The 22,771-nt window shown below is 61.4% G+C and overlaps 2 protein-coding genes across 3 annotated transcripts; both read right to left on the bottom strand.

Annotated features, from left to right (window-relative positions):
- Positions 1 to 1,739: 1,739 nt before the first annotated feature.
- Positions 1,740 to 5,299, bottom strand: LOC128074723 (soluble scavenger receptor cysteine-rich domain-containing protein SSC5D-like). 2 transcript variants are annotated; one of them, XM_052670785.1, is made up of 2 exons: positions 5,249 to 5,299; positions 1,740 to 4,393 (listed from the first exon to the last, which is right to left on the bottom strand). In XM_052670785.1, exon 2 carries the CDS (start codon positions 3,376 to 3,378, stop codon positions 2,407 to 2,409), a length of 972 nt encoding a protein of 323 aa, XP_052526745.1. In that variant the 5' UTR covers positions 3,379 to 4,393; positions 5,249 to 5,299; the 3' UTR covers positions 1,740 to 2,406. The 2 variants fall into 2 exon arrangements, with proteins under 2 accessions (XP_052526745.1, XP_052526744.1); XM_052670784.1 differs by lacking the exon at positions 5,249 to 5,299 and adding an exon at positions 4,593 to 4,643.
- Positions 5,300 to 7,749: 2,450 nt separating this feature from the next.
- Positions 7,750 to 9,851, bottom strand: LOC128074710 (basic proline-rich protein-like). Its single transcript, XM_052670764.1, has 3 exons — positions 9,783 to 9,851; positions 9,459 to 9,679; positions 7,750 to 8,767 (listed from the first exon to the last, which is right to left on the bottom strand). The coding sequence occupies exons 1-3, from the start codon at positions 9,817 to 9,819 to the stop codon at positions 8,564 to 8,566; spliced, it is 462 nt and encodes a 153-aa protein (XP_052526724.1). The 5' UTR covers positions 9,820 to 9,851; the 3' UTR covers positions 7,750 to 8,563.
- Between the last annotated feature and the right edge of the window lie 12,920 nt (positions 9,852 to 22,771).

Raw genomic sequence — 22,771 nt, forward strand, 5'->3', positions numbered from 1 at the left:
ATGCAGCACGTGTGATGTCGGCGTGGGCAGGGTGTGCGTGGTGCACGCATTGTTTGCATGTGGGGTGAATGGACGCAGGGCATGCGTGCAGCGTGCAGGAATGCGTGATGTCTGCAGCGTGCACACCGTCTGCCTGCAGTGCATGTGTGTGCATGCAGTGTGCAGGCCACGTGTGTGTGCACATGCGCCGTGCATACCTTACACATGTATAATGCGTGCACACACCGCATGCCTGCCCTCCTGGCGCCTGCAGGCATCCACTACGTGGGGCAGATGCACGAGGGCAGCATGCTGCGCGTGTTGCTGGACCAGCTGACAGATGGGCAGCTGTGCTGGCAGCGCCTGCCTGACCCCTATGATGAGGTGACCCTGGGCCCGCGCTGCTATCAGCTCCGTGCCGGCAAAGCTGCCTTCGTTGCTGCACTGGAGGAGCAGTTCCCTGAGGAGAAGGCGGCGATCCGGGAGTTCATGAGGCTGTCCAAGGTGGGGCTGCATTGGGGGAGTGGGAGTGGGGGGCAGTGGGGGGGGGGTCAGCTGAGCCGAGCTGCTGGGGGAGGTGGTGTCCATGCGGGTCTGTGGGTGTTTGGGTTGGGCTGGGGGTGAAAAGGTGGTTGTGGTGGCTGTGGGGATTGAGGGGATGGGGGTGGAGGGGACAGGGGTAGTGGGCATAGGGGGACATGGGTGGTGAGGACAGAGGGGGACGTGGAGGGGATGTGAGTATCGGTAGGGTTGGCTGGGAGAAGGGTGGTGGGGGCCATGGGGAAGATGGGGATGGGGGCCGTGAGGGATGGGGTTGGATGGGACGCAGGTGGTGGCTATGGGGAGGACATGGGTGGAGAGCAATGAGGGACATGGGTGGTGGCCATGAGGGGGGCAGGGATGGTGAGGACGTGGGGGACACGGGTGGTGGGGACACTGGCGGTGGGACATGAGCGGCAGAGTTGGTTGGGAGATGTGGATGGCGGCCATGGGGAGGAGATGGGTGGAGGGGACATGAGTTGTGGGGATGGAGGCGGTGGGGACGTGGGCATCGGTAGTGGCTGTGGGAGGGCAACTGTGGTTGGGACATGGATGGTGGCTGTGGGGAGGACGGGGGTGGTGGGGACATGGGTAATGGGGTTAGCTAGGTGGGGGCATGGGGGACGTGGGTGGTGACACGGGTGGAGGGTTGGGGAGCGCACGGATGGTGGCCATGGGGAGGACGGGGGTGGTGGGGATGGGGGTGGTGGGGAAATGGACAGAGGCGGTGGCCGTGGGGGGAGCGGGTGGTCGGGTGGTGGGATGTAGGTGTTGGGGATGCGGGTGGTGGGGTTGGATGGGACACGGGGTGGCGAGATTGGCCGGGATGTGGGTTGTTGGGACACGGGGGGCGTGGGAGGGGGGTTGGCTGGGATGAGCGCGGTTGGGAAAAGGGGGGGGGGGGGCAAAGGCGGCGGGGGTGTCGGGTGGCAGCCATGCTGGGGACGAAGGCGGCCGTGGGGCGACGCGGAGCCGTGCGCTGCAGGTGGCCTCCAAGCACGTGGCGCTGCTGGCGCTGCTGAAGATGGTGCCGCGCTGGCTGGCGGCCATGTTGGTGCGCAGCGGCCTGCTGCACTGCCTGTCGCCCGTCTTCCGCATGGCGGCCACCAGCCACAGCGAGGGGGTGGCCCGGCTGACGGACAACCAGGACCTGCGTGCCCTGTTCAGCTACCTCTTCTATGGTCAGCGGCTGTCGTGACAGAGAGCGGGCTGTCAGGATGGGGAGGGGGCTATCGAGACAGGGAGAGGGCTGTTGTGATGGGGCGGGGGCTATAGTGATGGGGAGGGCGATATGGAGACAGGGAGTAGGCTATCGTGATGGGGAGGAGGCTATCATGACAGAGAGTGGGCTATCACAACAGGGAGGAGGATATCGCGACAGAGAAGGGGCTGTTGCTGCAAGGAGGGGGGTGTTGTGATAAGGAGGGCACTGCTGCAACGGGAGGAGGGCTGTGTCGTGATACAGCAGGACATTGCTGCAGGAGAGGTGGGCTGTGTCACGATAGGGTGAGGTGGGTTGCAACAGGGGGTGGCTGTATCGTGATAGGGAAGGCCATGTTGTGGTAGAGGATGGCTGTATCACGATGAGGAGGGCCTTGTCACGACAGAGGATGGCTATATCATGATGGAGAGGGCCATGTCATGACAGAGGATGGCTATATCATAATATGGAAGGCCACACTGTGGTAGGGGAGGGCCCTATCACGATGGGGAGGGCCATGTCATGACAGAGTACGGCTGTATCATGACGGGGAGGGCCACATTGCGCTAGGGGAGGGTCGTATCACGACGGGGAGGGCCATGTCGTGGCACTGTCACCATCCCCGTGTCCCCAGGCACGGCACCCCGGGACTCCAGCTTCCTGGTGAACATGCTGATGGTTCACCACTACCAGCGCGGCGCCTGGTACCCGCGGGGGGGGGCCAGCGAGGTCGCCTTCCACACCGTGCCCCTCATCGAGCGCGCAGGGGGGGCCGTGCTGGTGAGGGCTGCTGTCACACGCATCCTCGTCTCTGGTGACACCGCTGTGGGTGAGAGGCCAGCGTGGGGGCTGGGATGTGGGGTGGGAGACAGTGTGGGGTGGGTGACAACATGGGGGTGGGTGACAACATGGGATGGGTGACAACATGGGATGGGTGGCAGTGTGGGGTGGGAGACAACATGGGATGGGTGACAACATGGGATGGGTGACAGTGTGGGGTGGGAGACAACACGGGATGGGTGACAACATGGGGATGGGTGACAACATGGGATGGGTGACAACATGGGATGGGTGACAACATGGGGATGGGTGACAGCGTGGGATGGGTGACAACATGGGATGGGTGACAGTGTGGGGTGGGTGACAACATGGGGATGGGTGACAACATGGGGATGGGTGACAACACGCTGTGCTGCAGGGGTGGCCGTGCGGAAGGGCGGTGAGGAGGAGGAGGTGGAGATCCGGGCACGCATTGTCATCTCTGATGCTGGGATCTTCAACACCTTCGGCAGGCTGCTGCCCTCCCCACTGCGTGCCCACCCCGGTGTGTGCCGCCATGGCGCCCGTCTGCCTGGGTTCCCCCGTGCCCATGGTGTCCCCAGTGTCCCTGGTGCCCCCAGTGATCGTGGCTTCTCCAATGTCTCCCATGTCCCTGGTGCCCCTGGTGTCCCCAGCACCCCAAAGCTCATTGTGTCCCCAGTGTCCCTGGTGTCCCCGGTGCCCATGGTGTCTCCAGTATCTCCCGTGTTCCCAGCACCCCCAGTGCCCACGATGTCCCCAATATCCCCGGTGTCCCCAGCACCCAAAAGCTCATTGTGGCCCAGTGCTCCTGGTGTCCCCGGTGTTGCTGATGTCCCCAACACCCCTGGTGTCCCCATTGCTCGTGGTGTCCCCAGTGTCTCCAGAACCCTCAGAGATCATCACGTCCCCAGTGCTCTTGGTGTCCCCGCCTGATGTCCCCAGCACCCCTGGTGTCCATGGCATCCCCTGTGCCCCCACCACCCCTCTCCAGGGGACAGGGTGCCACTGTCCCCAATGCCCCCCTGTCCCCGCAGTCATCCGCTCCCGCCTGGCCATGGTGCAGCACGGGATGGGCTCCTTCCTGGTGTTTGTGGGGCTGCGGGGCACCGCGGCCGAGCTGGACCTGCCAGCCACCAACTTCTGGATCTACCCTCACAACGACCTGGACACCATGTAAGGGACCCCCACTGTGGGACAGGGACGGGGGCAGGGATGGGGACAAGTGCTGTTCCTGTAGGATGAGCAAATACGCTGCCCTGAGCCGCGAGGACGTCCCTGAGAACCTGGCCATGATGTTCATCACCTTCCCTGCCGCCAAGGACCCCACCTACGAGGAGCGGCACCCAGGTGAGGGGTCCTCACCGTGCCCCCTCCCCCTCCACCCCATCCACATGACGGCATGAGCTCAGCACCTCCTTCATCTGCCAAGGGTTGGGCGATGGGGCGGGCATGGGGGTGATGTCTCCATGGTTAGGACCACGGTCATCCCAGTGGTTGGGGTTGTGGGGTGGGCGCTGGGGTGGTGACAACTCTGTGATTAGGATCAAGGTCATCCCCGTGGTTGGGGCTGGGCATCCCCCAAGTGGGGTGGGGTGGGAACTGAGGCCAACGCTCCCATGGTGAAGACTGGCTTCATCCCAAGAGTCAGGTGACAGGATGGACACTGGGGGTGACATCCCTACAATGGAGACCAAGGTCATCCCAGGGGCTGTAGTTATGGGGTGGGCACCAGGGCTGACATCCCTATGATGGCAACCAAGGTCATCCCAATGGTTGGGTTATGGGGTGGACACCGGGGGTGACATCCCTAGGGTGGAAATCAAGGTTATCCCAGTGGTTGGGGTTATGGGGTGAGCACAGGGGAGGGAACATCTCCATGATTAGGACCAAAGTCACGCCAGTGGTTGAGGTTATGGGGTGGACACCAGGGGTGACATCCCTACAATGGAGACCAAGGTCATGCCAGTGGTTGATGTTATGGGGTGAGCACTGGGGTGGGTGACAGCCCCATGATTAGGGCTGAGGTCATCCTAATGGTTGGGGTTACAGGGTGGGCACTGGGGGGGAACACCTCCATGATTAGGACCAAAGTCATGCCAGTGGTTGAGGTTATGGGGTGGACACTGGGGGTGACATCCCTACAATGGAGACCAAGGTCATCCTGGTGGCTGTAGTTATGGGGTGGACACCAGGGCTGACATCCCTATGGTGAAGACCAAGGTCATCCCAATAGCTGGGTTGTGGGGTGAGCACTGGGGGGGGGACATCTCCATGATTAGGACCAAAGTCATGCCAGTGGTTGTGGTTATGGGGTGGACACTGGGGGTGACATCCCTACAATGGAGACCAAGGTCATGCCAGTGGCTGTAGTTATGGGGTGGACACCAGGGCTGACATCCCTATGATGGCAACCAAGGTCATCCCAATGGTTGGGTTATGGGGTGGACACCGGGGGTGACATCCCTACGGTGGAGATCAAGGTTATCCCAGTGGTTGGGGTTATGGGGTGAGCACAGGGGAGGGAACATCTCCATGATTAGGACCAAAGTCATGCCAGTGGTTGAGGTTATGGGGTGGACACCAGGGGTGACATCCCTACAATGGAGACCAAGGTCATGCCAGTGGTTGATGTTATGGGGTGAGCACTGGGGTGGGTGACAGCCCCATGATTAGGGCCGAGGTCATCCTAATGGTTGGGGTTACAGGGTGGGCACTGGGGGGGAACACCTCCATGATTAGGACCAAAGTCATGCCAGTGGTTGAGGTTATGGGGTGGACACTGGGGGTGACATCCCTACAATGGAGACCAAGGTCATGCCAGTGGCTGTAGTTATGGGGTGGACACCAGGGCTGACATCCCTATGATGGCAACCAAGGTCATCCCAATGGTTGGGTTATGGGGTGGGCACTGGTGGGGGGGGAACATCTCCATGATTAGGACCAAAGTCATGCCAGTGGTTGAGGTTATGGGGTGGGCACTGGGGTGGGTGACAGCCCCACGATTAGGGCCGAGGTCACCCCAATGGCTGGGGTTACGGGGTGAACTCTGGGGGCGACGTCCCAGCGATGAAGACTGCGATCCCTCGGTGGCTGCGGCCATGGGGTGCGCACCAGGGGCGCCCTGCAACGGATCACAGGGGGGCCTCAGGGCCGATCTCCCCCTGCGCCCCCCACGCAGGCCGCTCATGCATGACCATCCTGACCATGGCGCGCTACGAATGGTTCGAGGGCTGGGCAGGGAGTCTTCCCAGGCGCCGTGGGGACGATTACCTGCGCTACAAGACCGACATCGCCCAGCGCCTGCTGCAGCGCGCGCTGCTGCGCTTCCCCCACCTCCGCGACAAGGTGACGGCGTCGGGGCGCTCCGTGGGGCCGGGTACCCGGAATGGGGTGGGCTGGAGGGGATGGAGACCCCCGGTGTGCCCTATGTGCCCCCTTCTCTCTCCCCCCCATTGGGCCGTGCAGGTGGACTTCGTGGAGGCGGCGTCGCCGCTCAGCAATGCGCATTACCTGGCGGCGCCGCGCGGGGAGATGTACGGCGCTGAGCACGACCTGCGGCGCTTCAGCCCCGAGGTGGTGGCAGCCATGAGGGCGGACACCCCTGTCAGGAACCTCTACCTGACGGGTACGTGGCCGTCCCCACCTCCTGTGTCCCTGTGTCCCCATGTCTGTGTGTCCCCGTGTGCTCTGTGTGCTCTGTGTGCTTCATGACCCCTCATCCCTGCGTCCCCGTGTCTCCTGCTCTTGCTTCTCCATGCCCCCATGTCCCCGAGTCCCCCTGTCTCCATGACTCCATGTCCCCACATTTGTGCCTGTCCCCGTGTCCCTGTGTCCCCATGTCTGTGTTCCCCATGTCCCATGTGCCCGTGTCCCCCCATCCCTGCATCCCCTCGTCCCTGCGTCCCCGTGTCTCCTGGTCTTGCTTCTCCATGCCCCCATGTCCCAGAGTCCCCCTGTCTCCATGACCCCATGTCCCCAGGTCTGTAACTGTCCCCACATCCCCACATTTGTGCCTGTCCCCATGTCCCTGTGTGCCCCATGTCCCCATGTCTGTGTGTCCCCACGTCCCATGTGCCTGTGTCCCCACATCCCTGCGTCCCCGTGTCTCCTGGTCTTGCTTCTCCCTGTGCCCCCATATCCTTGTGTCCCCATGTCTGTGTGTCCCTGTGTCCCTGTGCGCTTTGTGTCCCCTCATCCCTGCGTCCCCGTGTCTCCTGCTCTTGCTTCTCCATGCCCCCATGTCCCAGAGTCCCCCTGTCTCCATGACTCCATGTCCCCACATTTGTGCCTGTCCCCGTGTCCCTGTGTGCCCCATGTCCCCATGTCTGTGTGTCCCCACGTCCCATGTGCCTGTGTCCCCACATCCCTGCATCCTCACATCTCTGTACCCCCAAGTCTCCTGGTCTTGTTTCTCCATGTCCCCATGTCCCCATATCCTCGTGTCCCCACGTCTGTGTGTCCCTGTGTCCCCATGTGCTCCGTGTCCCCACATCCTTGCATCCCCGTGTCTCCTGGTCTTGTTTCTCCCTGTCCCCATGTCCCCACATCCCAGTGTCCCCAAGTCCCCATGACTCCATTTCCCCACGTCTGTGTCCCCATGATCCTACGCCCCATCTTCCCATGTCCCCATGTCACCACGTCTGTGTCCCCATGTCCCCATGTCTCCGTGTCCCCACATCCCCATGTCCCCATGTCTGTGTGCCCCCATGTCCCCATGTCCCCTCTCTCCACATCCCCCTGTCCCCGTGCCCCATATCCCCATCTTTCCATGCTCAGCTCCAGCCAGGCTCTCCTTACACCCGGGATGTCCCATGGGGTGACCCTATCCCCATGTCCCCGTGTCCCCCTGGGGTGGCCGTGTCACAGCCAGGTCTCGTCCCCAGGCCAGGACGTGTTCAGCTGTGGGCTGGCAGGGGCCGTTCAGGGGGCGCTGCTTTGTACCTCAGCCGTGCTGGGCCGTGTGCTGCACGTGGATCTGCTGAGGCTCAAGAGGAAGGAGAAGGCAGCAATGCGTGGAGCGAGAGCGGGGAGCGCAGCACTGTGATGGGGGGAGCTGAGAGGGATGGGGGGACGGGGGTAGGATGGGAAGGGGGGCGGGATGGGGGTGGGAGGAGATAGAATAGAATGTAGGATGGGCTGGGATGGGATGGGCTGGGGATGGGGATAGGGTGGGATGGGATGGGATAGGATGGGATGGGATGGGATGGGATGGGATGGGATGGGATGGAATGGGATGGGATGGGATGGGATGGAATGGGATGGGATGGGATGGGGTGGGATGGGATGGGATGGGATGGGATGGGATGGGATGGGATGGGATGGGATGGAATGGGATGGGATGGGATGGGGTGGGATGGGATGGGATGGGATGGGATGGGATGGGATGGGATGGGATGGGATGGGATGGGATGGGATGGGATGGGGGTGTGATGGGATGGGATGGGATGGGATGGGATGAAATAGGAACAGGGAAAGGATGGGGATGGGATGAGATGGGATGGGATGGGATGGGATGGGATGGGATGGGATGGGATATGATTGGATGGGATGGAATATGATAGGATAGGGTGGGATGGGAGGGGATGGGTTGGGATGGGATACAGTAGGATACAGAATACAATGGTGTGGAATAGGATGGAGTAGGATGCAATAGGATATAGGATGGGAGAGGGTGGGACAGGATAGGATAGGATGGGATGTGATGGGATCAGATATAGAATATAGGATATAGGATATAGGATATAGGATATAGGATATAGGATGTAGGATATAGGATATAGGATATAGGATATGGGATATAGGATATAGGATATAGGATATAGGATGTAGGATATAGGATATAGGATATAGGATACAGGATACAGGATGTAGGATGGGATGGGACGGGGGCTGATGCACAGCTGTGCCCCCACCCCTACGGTTCCCCCCGGCTCAGCAGCGCAGTGCGGGCTCTTTCTGTTCTATTGCCACAATAAATTGAGATCCCCGCACGGAGCTCCATCGGAGCAGCGCCGGGGGGGGGGGGGGGGCGGTCGGTGGGGCTCAGACGGAGCGCGGGGGGCACGAAGGGAGCGAGGCGGAGCTCAGTGCCGCCGCCGGGGCGGGGGGGGACCGCAGAGCGCCGCACAGATCCGCTGTGCCCGGGGGGGGCTGCAAACCCCCATAGAAGTGGGTCGGGCTGCCGGGGGGAGGCGACGCCGGGACGCTGCGGTCGCGCTGCGGGAACAGCGAGGGCTGCGCTGCCACCTGTGGGGACCGGGAGTCAGTGGGGACGGCCCTATAACTGCATCAGCCCCATAACGCCATCACCCCCAACCCCATAAGTCCATCACCTCCGACCCCTAAACTCCATCATCCCTGACCCCACAGCTCCATCATTGTCAGCCCCAGAACGCAATCACTTCCCAGCCCTACACCTCCATCACCTCCAGCCCCATAACTCCATCATCCCTGACCCCACAGCTCCACATTGCCAGCCCCATAATGCAGTCATCTTCCAGCCCCATAACTCCATCACTCCCAGCCCTGAAACTCCATCATTTCTGACCCCACAACTCCACACTGTCGACCCCACATCTCCACCTTTTCAACCCCATAGCTCCATCATTCCCGACCCCACAACACCATCATCCCTGAACCCACAGCTCCACGTTGCCATCCCCATAATGCAGTCATCTTCCAGCCCCACAACTCCATCACTCCCAGCCCTGAAACTCCATCATTTCTGACCCCATAACTCCACCAGTGTCAACCCCATAACTCCATCATGTCTGACCCCACAACTCCATCGTTGCCAGCCCCACAGCTCCATGACCCCCAGCCCCATAACACCCCAGGCCCCATAGGAAGCACCCGCAGCCTTCTCACCCCATTCCCCTTCCCCCCCTCCCCCCCCTCCCGCCCCTCTCACCGCCCATCCCGCATTTATGGGGCGCACCTCGCTATAGGGCGGGGGCTCCAAGCCGAACATCCCGCCCCCCCCGGGCAGGCTGGGCAGGGCGGGCATTGGGTGCAACGGGGGGGGCGCGGGGCCGGGGGGCTCACGGCTGAGCGGGGGGGCGGCGCGGTTGCAGCAGAACAGTCGGCACACGAAGAGGAGCACAACGAAGATGGTGACGGAGATGAAGATGATGATGAAGATGAACGACGGACATCGCCCTGCGCACAGCGGAGGCCGCGTCGGTGCCGTTTTCCCTACCCCCGACCCTCCCAACCCTCCCGGGGGTCCACGCCGCCCGCAGCCCCGCAGCCCCGCACGCACCTGCCGTGCGGTTCCCCCCCTCGCACACACCGCGCATCGCCGCCGCGCCCGCTCGGACTTTGGACCCGCACCGCCCCGCACACAGACTTCGGCCCGGGCGGTGCTGTGAGGCCCTAAATGCGGGGTGTGGGGCGGTGTTTGGGTCCCGTTGTATCGCTTTGTTTCACTGTACTGCTGTCCCACTCCTCCTGTCCCCGCTCCTCAGGTCGCTGTCGGCGCTCCGCTTCCTTCGCTCCGCATCGCGGCTCCGCGCAGCGCCGCTCCGTGCGGGCACAGCAGGGGGGACCCGCAGCAGACAAGCAGGAACGGCCCGCAGCCCCGCAATGCACCCCCAACCCCCATCCGGGCTGCCGCTCTGCCCCACTGCTGAGGGGGCTGCAGATGAGCCCGACCCCGGCTCCATCCCATCCCATCCCATCCCATCCCACCCCATCCCACCCCATCCCATCCCACCCCATCCCATCCCATCCCATCCCATCCCATCCCATCCCATCCCATCCCATCCCATCCCATCCCATCCCATCCCATCCCACCCCATCCCACCCCATCCCATCCCACCCCATCCCATCCCATCCCATCCCATCCCACCCCCATCCCATCCCATCCCATCCCATCCCCATCCCATCCCATCCCACCCCATCCCAGTCCCTTCTATCCCTATCTCCATCCCATTTCTTGCTCCCATCCATTCCCATCCATATCCCTGTCCCCCTTCACCCCATCCCACCCCACTCTTCCCTGTCCCTGTCCCCACACCACCCCATTCCTATCCCTATCCCTATCCCTATCCCTATCCCTATCCCTATCCCTATCCCTATCCCTATCCCTATCCCTATCCCTATCCCTATCCCTATCCCTATCCCTATCCCTATTCCCATTTCATCCTATTTCATCCCATCCCCATCCCTGTCCCATTCCATGCACCCATTCCCATTCCCCTCCCATCCCCTCCCATCCCCTCCCATCCCACCCATGGGGTGCACATAGGGGATGCATATGGGGGGTACACTTAGGGGGTGCTGTGGGGTGCACAGAGCTGATGCCTAGGACAGATATAGGGGATGCCATGGGGTGCACAAGGGGTGCAGGAGTGGCACATGGGGTGCACATAGGGGTGCATATGGGGGGTGCTGTGGGGTGCACGAGGGGGGTGCGTATAGGGGATGCTATGGAGTGGATATAGGAGATGCTATGGGGTGGATATAGGGGGTGCTATAGGGTGGATATAGGGGGTGCTATGGGGTGGATATAGGGGATGCCATGGGGTGCACATGGTGCGTATGAGTGGCACATGGGGTGCACACAGGGAGTGCATGTAGGGGATAGTGATAGGGGGTGCCATGGGGTGGATATAGGGGTGCAGGAGTGGCACATGGGGTGCACAGAGGGGATACATATGGGGTGGATATAGGGGATGCTATGGGGTGGATGTAGGAGATGCTATGGGGTGGATATAGGGGATGCATATGGGGTGGGTATAGGGGATGCCATGGGATGGATATAGGGGATGCTATGGGATGGATATAGGGGATGCCATGGGGTGGATATAGGGGTGCTATGGGATGGATATAGGGGATGCCATGGGATGGATATAGGGGATGCCAAGGATGGATATAGGGGATGCTATGGGATAGATATAGGGGATGCCATGGGGTGGATATAGGGGTGCTATGGGATAGATATAGGGGTGCTATGGGATGGATATAGGGGATGCCATGGGGTGGATATAGGGGATGCTATGGGGTGGGTATAGGGGATGCCATGGGGTGGATATAGGGGATGCTATGGGGTGGGTATAGGGGATGCCATGGGGTGGATATAGGGGATGCTATGGGGTGGGTATAGGGGATGCCATGGGGTGGATATAGGGGGTGCTATGGGGTGCACACAGCCGGCGCAATGGGGCACACAGTGGTGAGGGGCTGGGGGGTGGAGGTGCCACCCATGGGTGCCACAGCGCCGTGCTGAGCGGGATGATCGCATTATGGGATTATTGGTGCCGCCGTTAATTGGCTCAGCTCCTTAACGAGGGCTGTGATGCCGCGCAGCCTCCGGTGCCCCCACACAACCCCAAAGGGGGGGGGAGCAGAGCCACGGCTGCAGTGTGCAGCACCAACACGAGCGTGCAAGCATGCGTGCTGCACACTCAGCACGCGTGTTGCACGCTGCATGCATGTTGCACACATGTTGCATGTCGTGTGCGCGTTGCACACTGAGCAGGCGTGTTGCACGTCGCACGCTGCGAGCAGGTTGCACACGGAGGACACACGTTGCACTCAGTTACATGTTGCACACCCAGCATGCGTGCAGATGGCATGTTGCATGCTGAGCACACGCTTTGCATGCTTTAACTGCATGTTGCATGCAGAGCACACAGCTGCACGCTTCCTTTGCACGCTGAGCACACAGCTGCACGCTTTCTTTGCACGCTGAGCACAAGCTGCACACTTTCTTTGCACGCTGAGCACACAGCTGCACGCTTTCTTTGCACACAGAGCACACAGTTGCATGCTTTCTTTGCACGCTGAGCACACAGCTGCACGCTTTCTTTGCACACAGAGCACACAGTTGCACGCTTTCTTTGCACGCTGAGCACACAGCTGCACGCTTTCTTTGCACACAGAGCACACAGTTGCATGCTTCCTTTGCACGCTGAGCACACAGCTGCACGCTTTCTTTGCACACAGAGCACACAGTTGCACGCTTTCTTTGCACACAGAGCACACAGCTGCATGCTTCCTTTGCACGCTGAGCACACAGCTGCACGCTTTCTTTGCACGCTGAGCACACAGCTGCACGCTTTCTTTGCACGCTGAGCACAAGCTGCACGCTGGCTTTGCACGCTGAGCACACAGCTGCACGCTTTCTTTGCACACTGAGCACACAGCTGCACGCTTTCTTTGCACGCTGAGCACACAGCTGCACGCTGGCTGTGCACGCTGCAGTTTGCACACTGCAGCCCCCCCTCCACGGCCCCTCTCCCTCCCAGCTCTGCACTCCCTGCTATTTTTTCCACCGCCGCTGCCAGCAGCCCATAATGAGAACCAAACGCTCCCAACGCCGCAGCTCGGCGCCGCCCCACACCGGGCTGCACTGCGCCGCCTCCTGGCGTCCCCACGTCCGTCCTGTCCGTGTGTCGCCATCCCATAATATCCCCACCCTGCCCATGTGCCGCCATCCCACGGCATCTCCATCCCTCCTGCGCCCCTGAACTCTCCATCGTGTCCACGTGCCACCATCCTGGATGTGCCACCATCCCATGACGTCCCCATCCTGTCTGCGTGCCTCCATCCCACAACGTCTCCATCTGCCCATGTGCCACCACCCTCCGAACTCCCTGTGCTGCCCACGTGCCGCCATCCCATGGCAGCTCCGTCCTTCCTGTGCCACCATCCCATAATATCTCCACTCTGCCATGTGCCACCATCCCACGGCAGCTCCACCCTGCCCACATGCCACCATTTCTGAACACCTCTATCCCCCCCCCCCCATGCCACCATCCCATAATATCTCCATCCTGTCCGTGTCCCACCACCCTGTGGCATCTCTATCCCGCCCTGTGTCACCATCCCTTGCCATATCCACCTCTCCACGTGCCACCATCGTCCCTCCATCCTGCCCATGTGCCACCATCTCTGAACACCTCTATCCCCCATCCCAGGACATCTCTGCTCTGCCCACCGTCCCATGGGTGCCTCCATCCTTCCGTGTGTCACCGTGCTGAACTGCTGCATCCTGTCTGCGTGCCGCCACCCCACAGCATCTCCCCCCTGCCCCTGTGCCACCACCCCTTGTATGCCTCCATCCTTCCACGTGCCACCATCCCTGGAAATCTCCATCATTCATCACCATCCCACGACGTCTCCATCCTGACGACGTTCCGACTTCCCATGGCGTCTCCATCTTGCCCATGTGCCAAACCGTTCGCCTCCATCCTCCCACGTGCCACCACCCCATGATATTGCCATCCTTTCAAGTGCCACCGTCCCCTGAACTCTCTGCTCCATGGCATCCCCACCCTGCCCACGTGCCACCATTGCTGTTTCCATCCTGCCACCTGCGCCACCATCCCTGCAAGTCTCTGTTCTGCCCACGTGCCACCACCCCACGGCAGCTCCAACCTCCCACGTGTCACCATTTCTGAACATCTCAGTCCCCCCCCCGTGCCACCACTACTGGACGTCTCCGTCCTGCCCACGTGCCACCATCTGGAGTGGCAATGTTAAGTCCCAGCCTGAAGCAGTGATGAAGAACCTGGGGGAAGGCAGGGCCAGCCCAGGGAGCTCAGGTGCATGCGATGCAATACAGCTGAGTGGGTGGGAGGGCTGGAGCCAGGATCCACCCCTTCCCAGCCCTCTTTAAGGGCTGCCAGGAGAGGTGAGGGGATCTCCCTGGAGATCTCTGCGTTCCTGGGGCCTTCAGGAGGTAAGCAGCTCCCTTCCTTTCCCTTCCTTTCCCTTCCTTTCCCTTCCTTTCCCTTCCTTTCCCTTCCTTTCCCTTCCTTTCCCTTCCTTTCCCTTCCTTTCCCTTCCTTTCCCTTCCTTTCCCTTCCTTTCCCTTCCTTTCCCTTCCTTTCCCTTCCTTTCCCTTCCTTTCCCTTCCTTTCCCTTCCTTTCCCTTCCTTTCCCTTCCTTTCCCTTCCTTTCCCTTCCTTTCCCTTCCTTTCCCTTCCTTTCCCTTCCTTTCCCTTCCTTTCCCTTCCTTTCCCTTCCTTTCCCTTCCTTTCCCTTCCTTTCCCTTCCTTTCCCTTCCTTTCCCTTCCTTTCCCTTCCTTTCCCTTCCTTTCCCTTCCTTTCCCTTCCTTTCCCTTCCTTTCCCTTCCTTTCCCTTCCTTTCCCTTCCTTTCCCTTCCTTTCCCTTCCTTTCCCTTCCTTTCCCTTCCTTTCCCTTCCTTTCCCTTCCTTTCCCTTCCTTTCCCTTCCTTTCCCTTCCTTTCCCTTCCTTTCCCTTCCTTTCCCTTCATGGTTGTTGTGTTTGAGCAAGTCCTGGGATGTTGCTGCTGTCACGGCTGTGCATTTCATTGCATCCCAGCTTCATCCCATCCCATGGCATCTCTGTTCTGCCTGTGTTCCACCATCCCACGACATCCCCTTCGCCCAATGTGCCACCACCACTTCACATCTCCATCCTGTCCGTGTGTCACCATCCCATGGCATTTCCATCCTCCCATCTGCCACCAGCCCCGTGACCCCCACTCTGAGCCAGCCTGGAGTCCTGCAGCCCCTTCCTCTACCAGGCTGTGTGTCCCCGTGGGGCGGTGAACAGCCTGGGAGTGCAGGGTGTGAGGTAAGAGGATGTGCCCCCTCCCCTCCCCCCCGCTGGGTCCCACTGCCCTGCAGCCAAGCCGTGCTGCTCCAGCTGGCGCTGCTCAGCCCCACATCCCTGCAGCTCCACTGCAGTCACATTTTCCACTGTTCTGTGTTTGTGCTCTCGAGGTCTGGGGGAGTGAAGGGGGGAGGAGGGGGGGGGGGGGGGGAAGATAAGCGGAGATCCCTGTGGGGTTGGGATGGATGTGGAGATGTGGAGGGAGGGGGGTTGGAAGGGGTGTTTATGGCAGTGGGATGGAGTGGGGTGAGCAATGGGGAGATGCCAGGAGATGGAGTGGGGTGGGGGCACAGGGAGGGGATGGGAGCTGCGCTCAGAGCTGGAGATCTGCTCTGAGGAGGTGATAGCAGAGGGGGTGAGCCCAGGGATGGAGCTGAGCCCACGGATGGGGTGATAACAGGGACGAAGCCATGCAGGGACGGAGCTGTGCCTGTACCCGGGCATGGGATGATACCAGGGATGGAGCTGCACCCACAGATGGAGCCCTGCAGGGATGGAGCTGCACCCATGGGTGGGGTGACATCAGGGGTGGAGCTGTGCCCACGGATGCAGCTGTGAGGGGTTGGAGCTGCAGCCGTGGCTGGGGCCGTTCCTATGGATGGAGCTGCACCCACAGAAGGAGCCCTGCAGGGATGGAGCTGCACCCACAGAAGGAGCCCTGCAGGGATGGAGCTGCACCCACAGATGGAGCCCTGCAGGGATGGAGCTGCACCCACAGATGGAGCCCTGCAGGGATGGAGCTGCACCCACAGAAGGAGCCCTGCAGGGATGGAGCTGCACCCACAGATGGAGCCCTGCAGGGATGCAGCCACATCAACGCGAGATGGGATCACAGCTCCAAAACAACACTCGCTGCTGCAGCCTCCTCCCTCCGCTCCCTCCGGCCCCACACACGGCACCCCATGGCCGCCCCCCTCCTCCTCACCCCCGGGACCCCCAGGGTCACCACCACAGCGTTTGCTCGGGGCCGGCCGTTCCTCGAGCTCTCACACCCTGGCCAGCTGCACGCTGTGCGCCCGGGGACGTCCCGGCCGATCCCTCGCCCTGCTTCCTCGAAGGCCGGCTGCTCCGTGCCAGGGTGACGCTGGCGGCTCGGAGCTGACCTGCTTTTTCTCCTCCAGCCCTTCGCTTGCATCTCTCCGGCCGGCCCGGCCCTCTGCACAGCTCCGAGAGCCTCGACGGCTTCCTGTGTGGGCGTTGGAATTTGGCATCCGGCCGTGGGGATGGAGCAGCCGATGTGCAACGCCCGGCTCCGTGCACCCGGCAGCACCGCGCACGCATCCTGCACCGTGCGCCCATCCTGCTCCGTGCACCCAGCAGCGCTGTGCACCCACTCAGCACCGTGCACACATCCTACACCATGCAACCACCACCACCATGCACCCAGCAGCGCCGTGCACCCATCCTGCACCACGCACCCATCCAGAGCTGTGCAGCCACCAACACCACGCACCCATTCTGCTCCATGCAACCACCACCACCGTGCACCCATCCTGCTCCGTGCACCCAGCGGCGCCGTGCACCCATCCTGCACCACGCACCCATCCAGAGCTGTGCACCCACCCAACACCTTGCACGCACCCAGCACCATGCAGTCACCTACGACTGCGCACCCATCCTGCACCGTGCAAACACCGAGCACCGTGCACCCGCTGTGCGCTCATCTGGCACCGTGCAGCCACCCAAAAACAAGCACCCACCCAGCACCAAACGCACCTTGCACCTGCCTGGCACCGTGCTGCACACGGAGGACACGCGTTGCACTTGGTTGCATGTTGCACACCTGGCAGGCACATAAGCTGCACGCTTAGAACACGCTGCAGGCTTTGTTTGCACGTTGCCTGCTGACAACACGTATGTTGCACACCATATGCATGTTGCACGCCGGTCATGCATGCTGCACCGTGCACCCATGCAGCGCTGTGCACCCGTTTGACTCCTTGCACCCACCTTGCACTGTGCACCCGTCCCACCAGCACCGTGCAGGATGGGTGCAGGAGCTGCACGCTCACCCCAACAGCAACGCGTGGCCTCTCCAGGAAGATCCTTTGCTCCCCCTCTGCCCCATAACCGTGGTCCCCTCCTCCTTCTGTGCTTCTGGGGGGATCCCAGTGCTGCCCATGGTGTAACCCCAATGGTGCCCATAGTGTAACCCCAATGGTGCCCATGGTGTAACCCCAATAGTGCCCATAGTGTTCCCCCAATGGTGCCCATAGTGTAACCCCAATAATGCCCACGGTGTAACCCCAATAGTGCCCATGGTATAACCCCAATGGTGCCCATGGTGTAACCCCAATGGTGTCTATGGTGTAACCCCAATAATGTCCATGGTGTAACCCCAATGGTGCCCATGGTGTAACCCCAATGGTGTCTATGGTGTAACCCCAATAGTTCTCATGGTGTAACCCCAATGGTGCCCATAGTGTAACCCCAATAGTGCCCATGGTGTAACCCCAATAATGCCCATGGTGTAACCCCAATGGTGTCTATGGTGTAACCCTAATTGTGCCCATGGTGTAACCCCAATAGTGCCCATGGTGTAACCCCAATAGTGCCTGTGGTGTAACCCCATTACTGCCCATGCTAAATACCCCAATAGTGCCCACGTTGTAACCTTAATAGTGCCCATGCTTTAACCCCAGTGCTGCCCACCATGAAACCCCGATGGTGCCCATGGTGTCACCCCACTGCTGCCCATGGCGTAACCCCAATGGTGCCCGTGCAATAACCCCAAATGCTGCTCATGGTTCAACCCCCATGGTGCCCATAGTGTAACCCCAATGCTGCCCACTGTGTACCCCAATGCTGCCCATGGTGTAACCCTAATACTGCCCATGGTGTAACCCTAATACTGCCCATGGTGTGCCCCAAAGGTGCCCAAGGTTTAACCCCAGTGTTGCCCACTGTGTACCCCAATGGCGCCCATGCCATAACTCCAGTGCTGCCCATGCTTTAAACACAATGGTGCGCATGGTGTACCCCAAAATGCCCATGGTTTGACCCCATTGCTCCCCATGCAGTAACCCCAAAGGTACCCATGGTTAAACCCCAGTGTTGCCCATGGTGTGCCCCAAAGGTGCCTGTGGTTTATCCTCAAAGGTGCCCATGGTTTAACCCCCAGTGTTGCCCACTGTGTACCCCAAAGTTGCCCATGGTTTGACCCCATTGCTCCCCATGCAGTAACCCCAAAGGTGCCCATGGTTAAACCCCAGTGTTGCCCACTGTGTACCCCAAAGGTGCCCATGGTTTTACCCCAAAGCTGCCCACGATGTACCCCAGAGGTGCCCGCAGTGCAGCTCCCTCACACCTCTGGCCGCAGCCGCGCTGTGGATGTCAGTCCGGCCCCCCCCCCCCCCCCCACCCCCCGACCCCCAAACCCAAACGCTGCTCCCAGCGCAGCCCGGGGGTCCCCCCCTCCCCCTCTGCTGCCGACGTGGATGCAGCAGGGACGTGTCCGGGCGGGGGGGTCGGAGGGCCCGCGTGCCCCACGCCGGGGGGGGGGCAGCCGGGGGAGGAGCTCCGGGCGCAGAGCAACGCCCCACAGCGCTTCCCCTTCCCCCCCCCCGTGCCTCAGTTTCCCTCTCGCTGAACGCAGCTGCGCATGGGGAGAATCCTGAGGATCCTGCGGGTCCTGCGGGGCTGCTTTGGGATTTTTTCCCCTTTTTTCTTTTTTGCTGGGGGGGTGGGGGGGGGGGTTGTTGTTGTTGTTGTTGCTGTTGTTGTTGTTTGGGGGGGGGGGAGAAGAGGACTTTTTTCTGGCTGTGCTCCGTCTCCATCCTTTTGAAAGCCTTTTGTCGGGCGGCTCCGCCCGCTGCAAAGCGGGACGCGCCCCTCCGCGAGGCCACTCCTCCCCCCCCCCACCCTGGCCCATATATTCTCCTCCCCCCCCCCCCCCCCCTCGCACCCCCCCTCGTATTTCCACGATGGCCAAATCTCGCTGCCAAAGCGGCAGGGCCCGGCAGCTGGGGACGGGACGTGGCGGGGCCGGGGGGGGGGGGGTGGAGGGAGGAGGTGGGCAAGGGGGGGGAACCGTGGGGATGGGGGCAGTCCGTGGGAATAGGGGCGGTGTGGGGGGAAATAGGGGAGCCCCGGGCAATGGGGGGAGTGCGGAAGGGCTGGGGGGGTAACGTGGATATGGGGGGGACGGCGTGGGAACAGGGGGTTCTACGGCAATGGGGGGATGTGGAGGGGATGGGGGGAGCCCGTGGGTTTGGGGGACCCCACCGAAACGGGGGGGACCCACGGGAATAGGGGCAGTGGGGGGGGGGGGGAGGAGAATATTTAACTGTAGGGACTGTGGATGCAGAGGGGATGGGGGGGAGACAGTGTGGGAATAGGGGACCCCATGGAAAAAGGGGGGGCTGTGTGAAATGGGGGGTGAATGGGGATGGGGGGGGAGCAGCAGCTCGAGAGGGAAGAGTTAAACACCCCCCCCCCCCCCATCATCCATGCTGGTCTGTCAGGCAGGGAACTGGGATGAACTGGGGGGAGCGGTGCTGACGTGGGGCTGGGAGCGGTGGGAAGCAGCTGGAGAGGAGAGGAGGAGGAGGAGGAGAAGGAGGAGGAGGAAGAGCAGAGGCCGGATTTGGGCACCGCGGAGTGGTGCTCTATGGGGCCGGGATGGGGGGAGTGAGGGGGGGGGGTCCTCCCAGCCCTTGCAGCCCTGCTCCCTGTCTTGCAGACCCCTCACCCAGGGACCCCGCTGTCTGCACGCGCTGTCTGTCCTTCCACCCCCCACCTCCTGTCTGTGTGCTTGGAGGGTCCCTCAATTTAACCGAAGCACCGACAGGGAGGGCAGAGCCCAAAACCACAGCTCAGCGACCCCAATTCCACCAGCCAGCAGTGTCAACCTCAGCCCAACAGCCCCATCCCAACCCGACACCCCCAGCCACCCAAATCCCAACCCAACAGCCCCAGCTACCGCTGAGCCCAACCCAACCACCCCAACCTAACAACAGCCCCACTCCAACCACCCCAAATACCATGAATCCTAACCCACCAACAACCCCAGCCACCCAAATCCCCATCCCAACAGCCCCAACCACCCCAAACCCCAACCCAAACCCCAAGTACCACTAATTCTAACCCACCACCGAACCCCACTCAACCACCCCCACCCAACGCTCGCAGCCACCCAAATCCCCAACAGCCCCAACCACCACCAATCCCAACCCAACCACCCCAAATGCCATGAGCCCTAACCCACCAACGACCCCAACCCAAGAACCCCAACCCAACAGCCCCAAATACCACTAACTCCAACCTATCAACAACCCCCACCCAACCACCCCAACCCAACTCTCCCAGCCACCCAAATCCCCGACCCGACAGCCCCAACCCGGTAAACCCAACCCAACCACCCCAAATACCTTTAACCTGAACCCATCAACAACCCCAACCCCATAACCCCAACCCGGCTACCACCAACCTCCACCCAACCACCCCAACCCAACCCAAAGACCCCCAACCGCCACCATCCCCCCCCAACACCCCCAAACCAACACCCCCAACCCAACCCAAAGATTCCCAACCACCACCAAAACCCAAAGATTCCCAACCACCACCAACCCAACCCAACACCCCCAAACCAACACCCCCAACCCAACCCAAAGACCCCCAACCCCCACCAACACCCCCCAACCCAACCCAAAGACCCCCAACCGCCACCATCCCCCACCAACACCCCCAAACCAACACCCCCAACCCAACCCTAAGACCCCCAACCCCCACCAACACCCCCAAACCAACACCCCCAACCCAACCCAAAGACCCCCAACCACCACCAACCCCCACCAACACCCCCAAACCAACACCTCCAACCCAACCCAAAGACCCCCAACCCCCACCAACACCCCCAAACCAACACCCCCCCAGCCCAACCGTCCCAATCCCCACCACCTCCACTCCAGCAGCCCCCACCCAACCCACGGCCATTCTGGACGCCCTCTGGGCACACACTGCTCCATTCTCGATTTCTCTGTCCCCCGTTTCCCCACAGCTGCTTCCACAAAACTCCACATTCAGCCTCAAACTCCCCCCCCCCCCCCCCAGCACCGAGAGACCCCAAAACTGGGACGGCGCGGTGCTGAGTGCGCTCAGTGCCATTTGGAAACCAGAGGATGTCGCCTCTTCTGTCGGGGGGGGGGGGGGGGGGACCCTACAGCTCTGCCCCCACACGAGCACTGGGGGTCCCTGCAGCCCCCCTGGGAGCTTTTAGGGTCTGAGGCTCAGCAGCTCCGTGGCCCCCACACAGCGAGGATGAGGAGGGTGCGAGGCGGGCAGCGGCAGCCCCACGCCTCGGCCACGTGGCAGCGGGATCTCGGTCCCAGCCCTGGGGATGAGGTCACTCGCAGAAATCCCAGCCAGGCTCTGGAGCCGGCCGGCAGAGAGGAGTCCTGGCCCTCGTCTGCAGCGCCGTCCCCATCCCATCCCCTTTCCACCCCGTTCCCATCCCCTTCCCCGTCCCCTTTCTATCCCATTCCCTTTCTGATCCCCTTTCTAACCCATCTCATCCCCACCCCCGTCCTGTCCCCATCCCTATCCTCATTCTCATCCTCATCCCCTTTCCACCCCATCCCCATCCCCACCCCATCTCCTCCCCCTTCTCCATCCCCTTCCCCATCCCATCCCATCTCATCCCTATTTCCATCCCCATCCCCTTCACCTTACCCATCCCCTTTCTACCCCATTCCCATTTCCATTTCCATTCCCACCCCCATCCCCATTCCAATTCCCATCCCATCCCATCCCATCCCATCCCATCCCCATCCCATTCCCACCCCCATCCCATCCCATCCCATCCCATCCCATCCCATCCCATCCCTATACCCAATTCCCATTCCCACCCCATCCCAGCCCTTTGCAGGGGATGTGGGGTGAGAATCCCTCTGCATGGTCCAGGAGGTTTTTTTTGGGGGGGGGGAAATATGGGTTCAGGGGTCCCCCCTGCATCCCTCCCAACCCCGTGGTCCCACTCGGATGGGGTTGGGGGCATCACTGTGGCTGGGGGGGGGGGGGGGGGGGTTGTGTGGGGCCACGACTGGGAGCGAGGATTCTTCCATGAAATCAAAGAGTGAAATAAAGCAGGAAAAATAAAAAAAAAAGAAAAAAAAAAAAGAAAAAAAAAAGAAAGAAACTGCAAAAAAAAGAGAGAGAAGAAAAGAAAACGGGCAATGGAAAATATTCGGTGTTACCTCGTCCCTCACAATTTCCATCTCAGCTTCTGCAAGCTGAGACGGCGGGGGCCCGGGCTGGGCTGCTGCTGCTGCTCAATGGGGGTGCAAAGCCCTGCCCCCATCCTTGGGACCCCCCCCCCCCCCCCAATCCTCGGGTTCCCCCCGCTCTTGGGATGCTCTCACCCTTGGGGTGTCCCCATCCTTGGGATCCCCCCCGTCCTTGAGGCCCCCTGGGTGTCCCCATCCTTGCCGTGTCCCCATGTCGGGGATCCTCCTGTCCTTGGGATCCCCCCCCCACCCTTGGGGTGCCCCCAACTTGGGGATCTCCCCATGCTGGGGATGCTCCAACCTTTGGGATCCCCTCCACTCTTTGGAAGCCCTCACTGGGGCAGCCTCATTCTTGGGACCCCCCCCATTTCTTGGGATCCCCCCCCCCCCCCATCCTCAGGACCCTCTCCGTGTTGGGTACACCTCTATCCTTGGGATCCC

The sequence above is a fragment of the Tympanuchus pallidicinctus genome, unplaced genomic scaffold (assembly GCF_026119805.1).
Source record: "Tympanuchus pallidicinctus isolate F22 unplaced genomic scaffold, pur_lepc_1.0 scaffold94, whole genome shotgun sequence".
Lineage (NCBI taxonomy): Eukaryota > Metazoa > Chordata > Aves > Galliformes > Phasianidae > Tympanuchus > Tympanuchus pallidicinctus.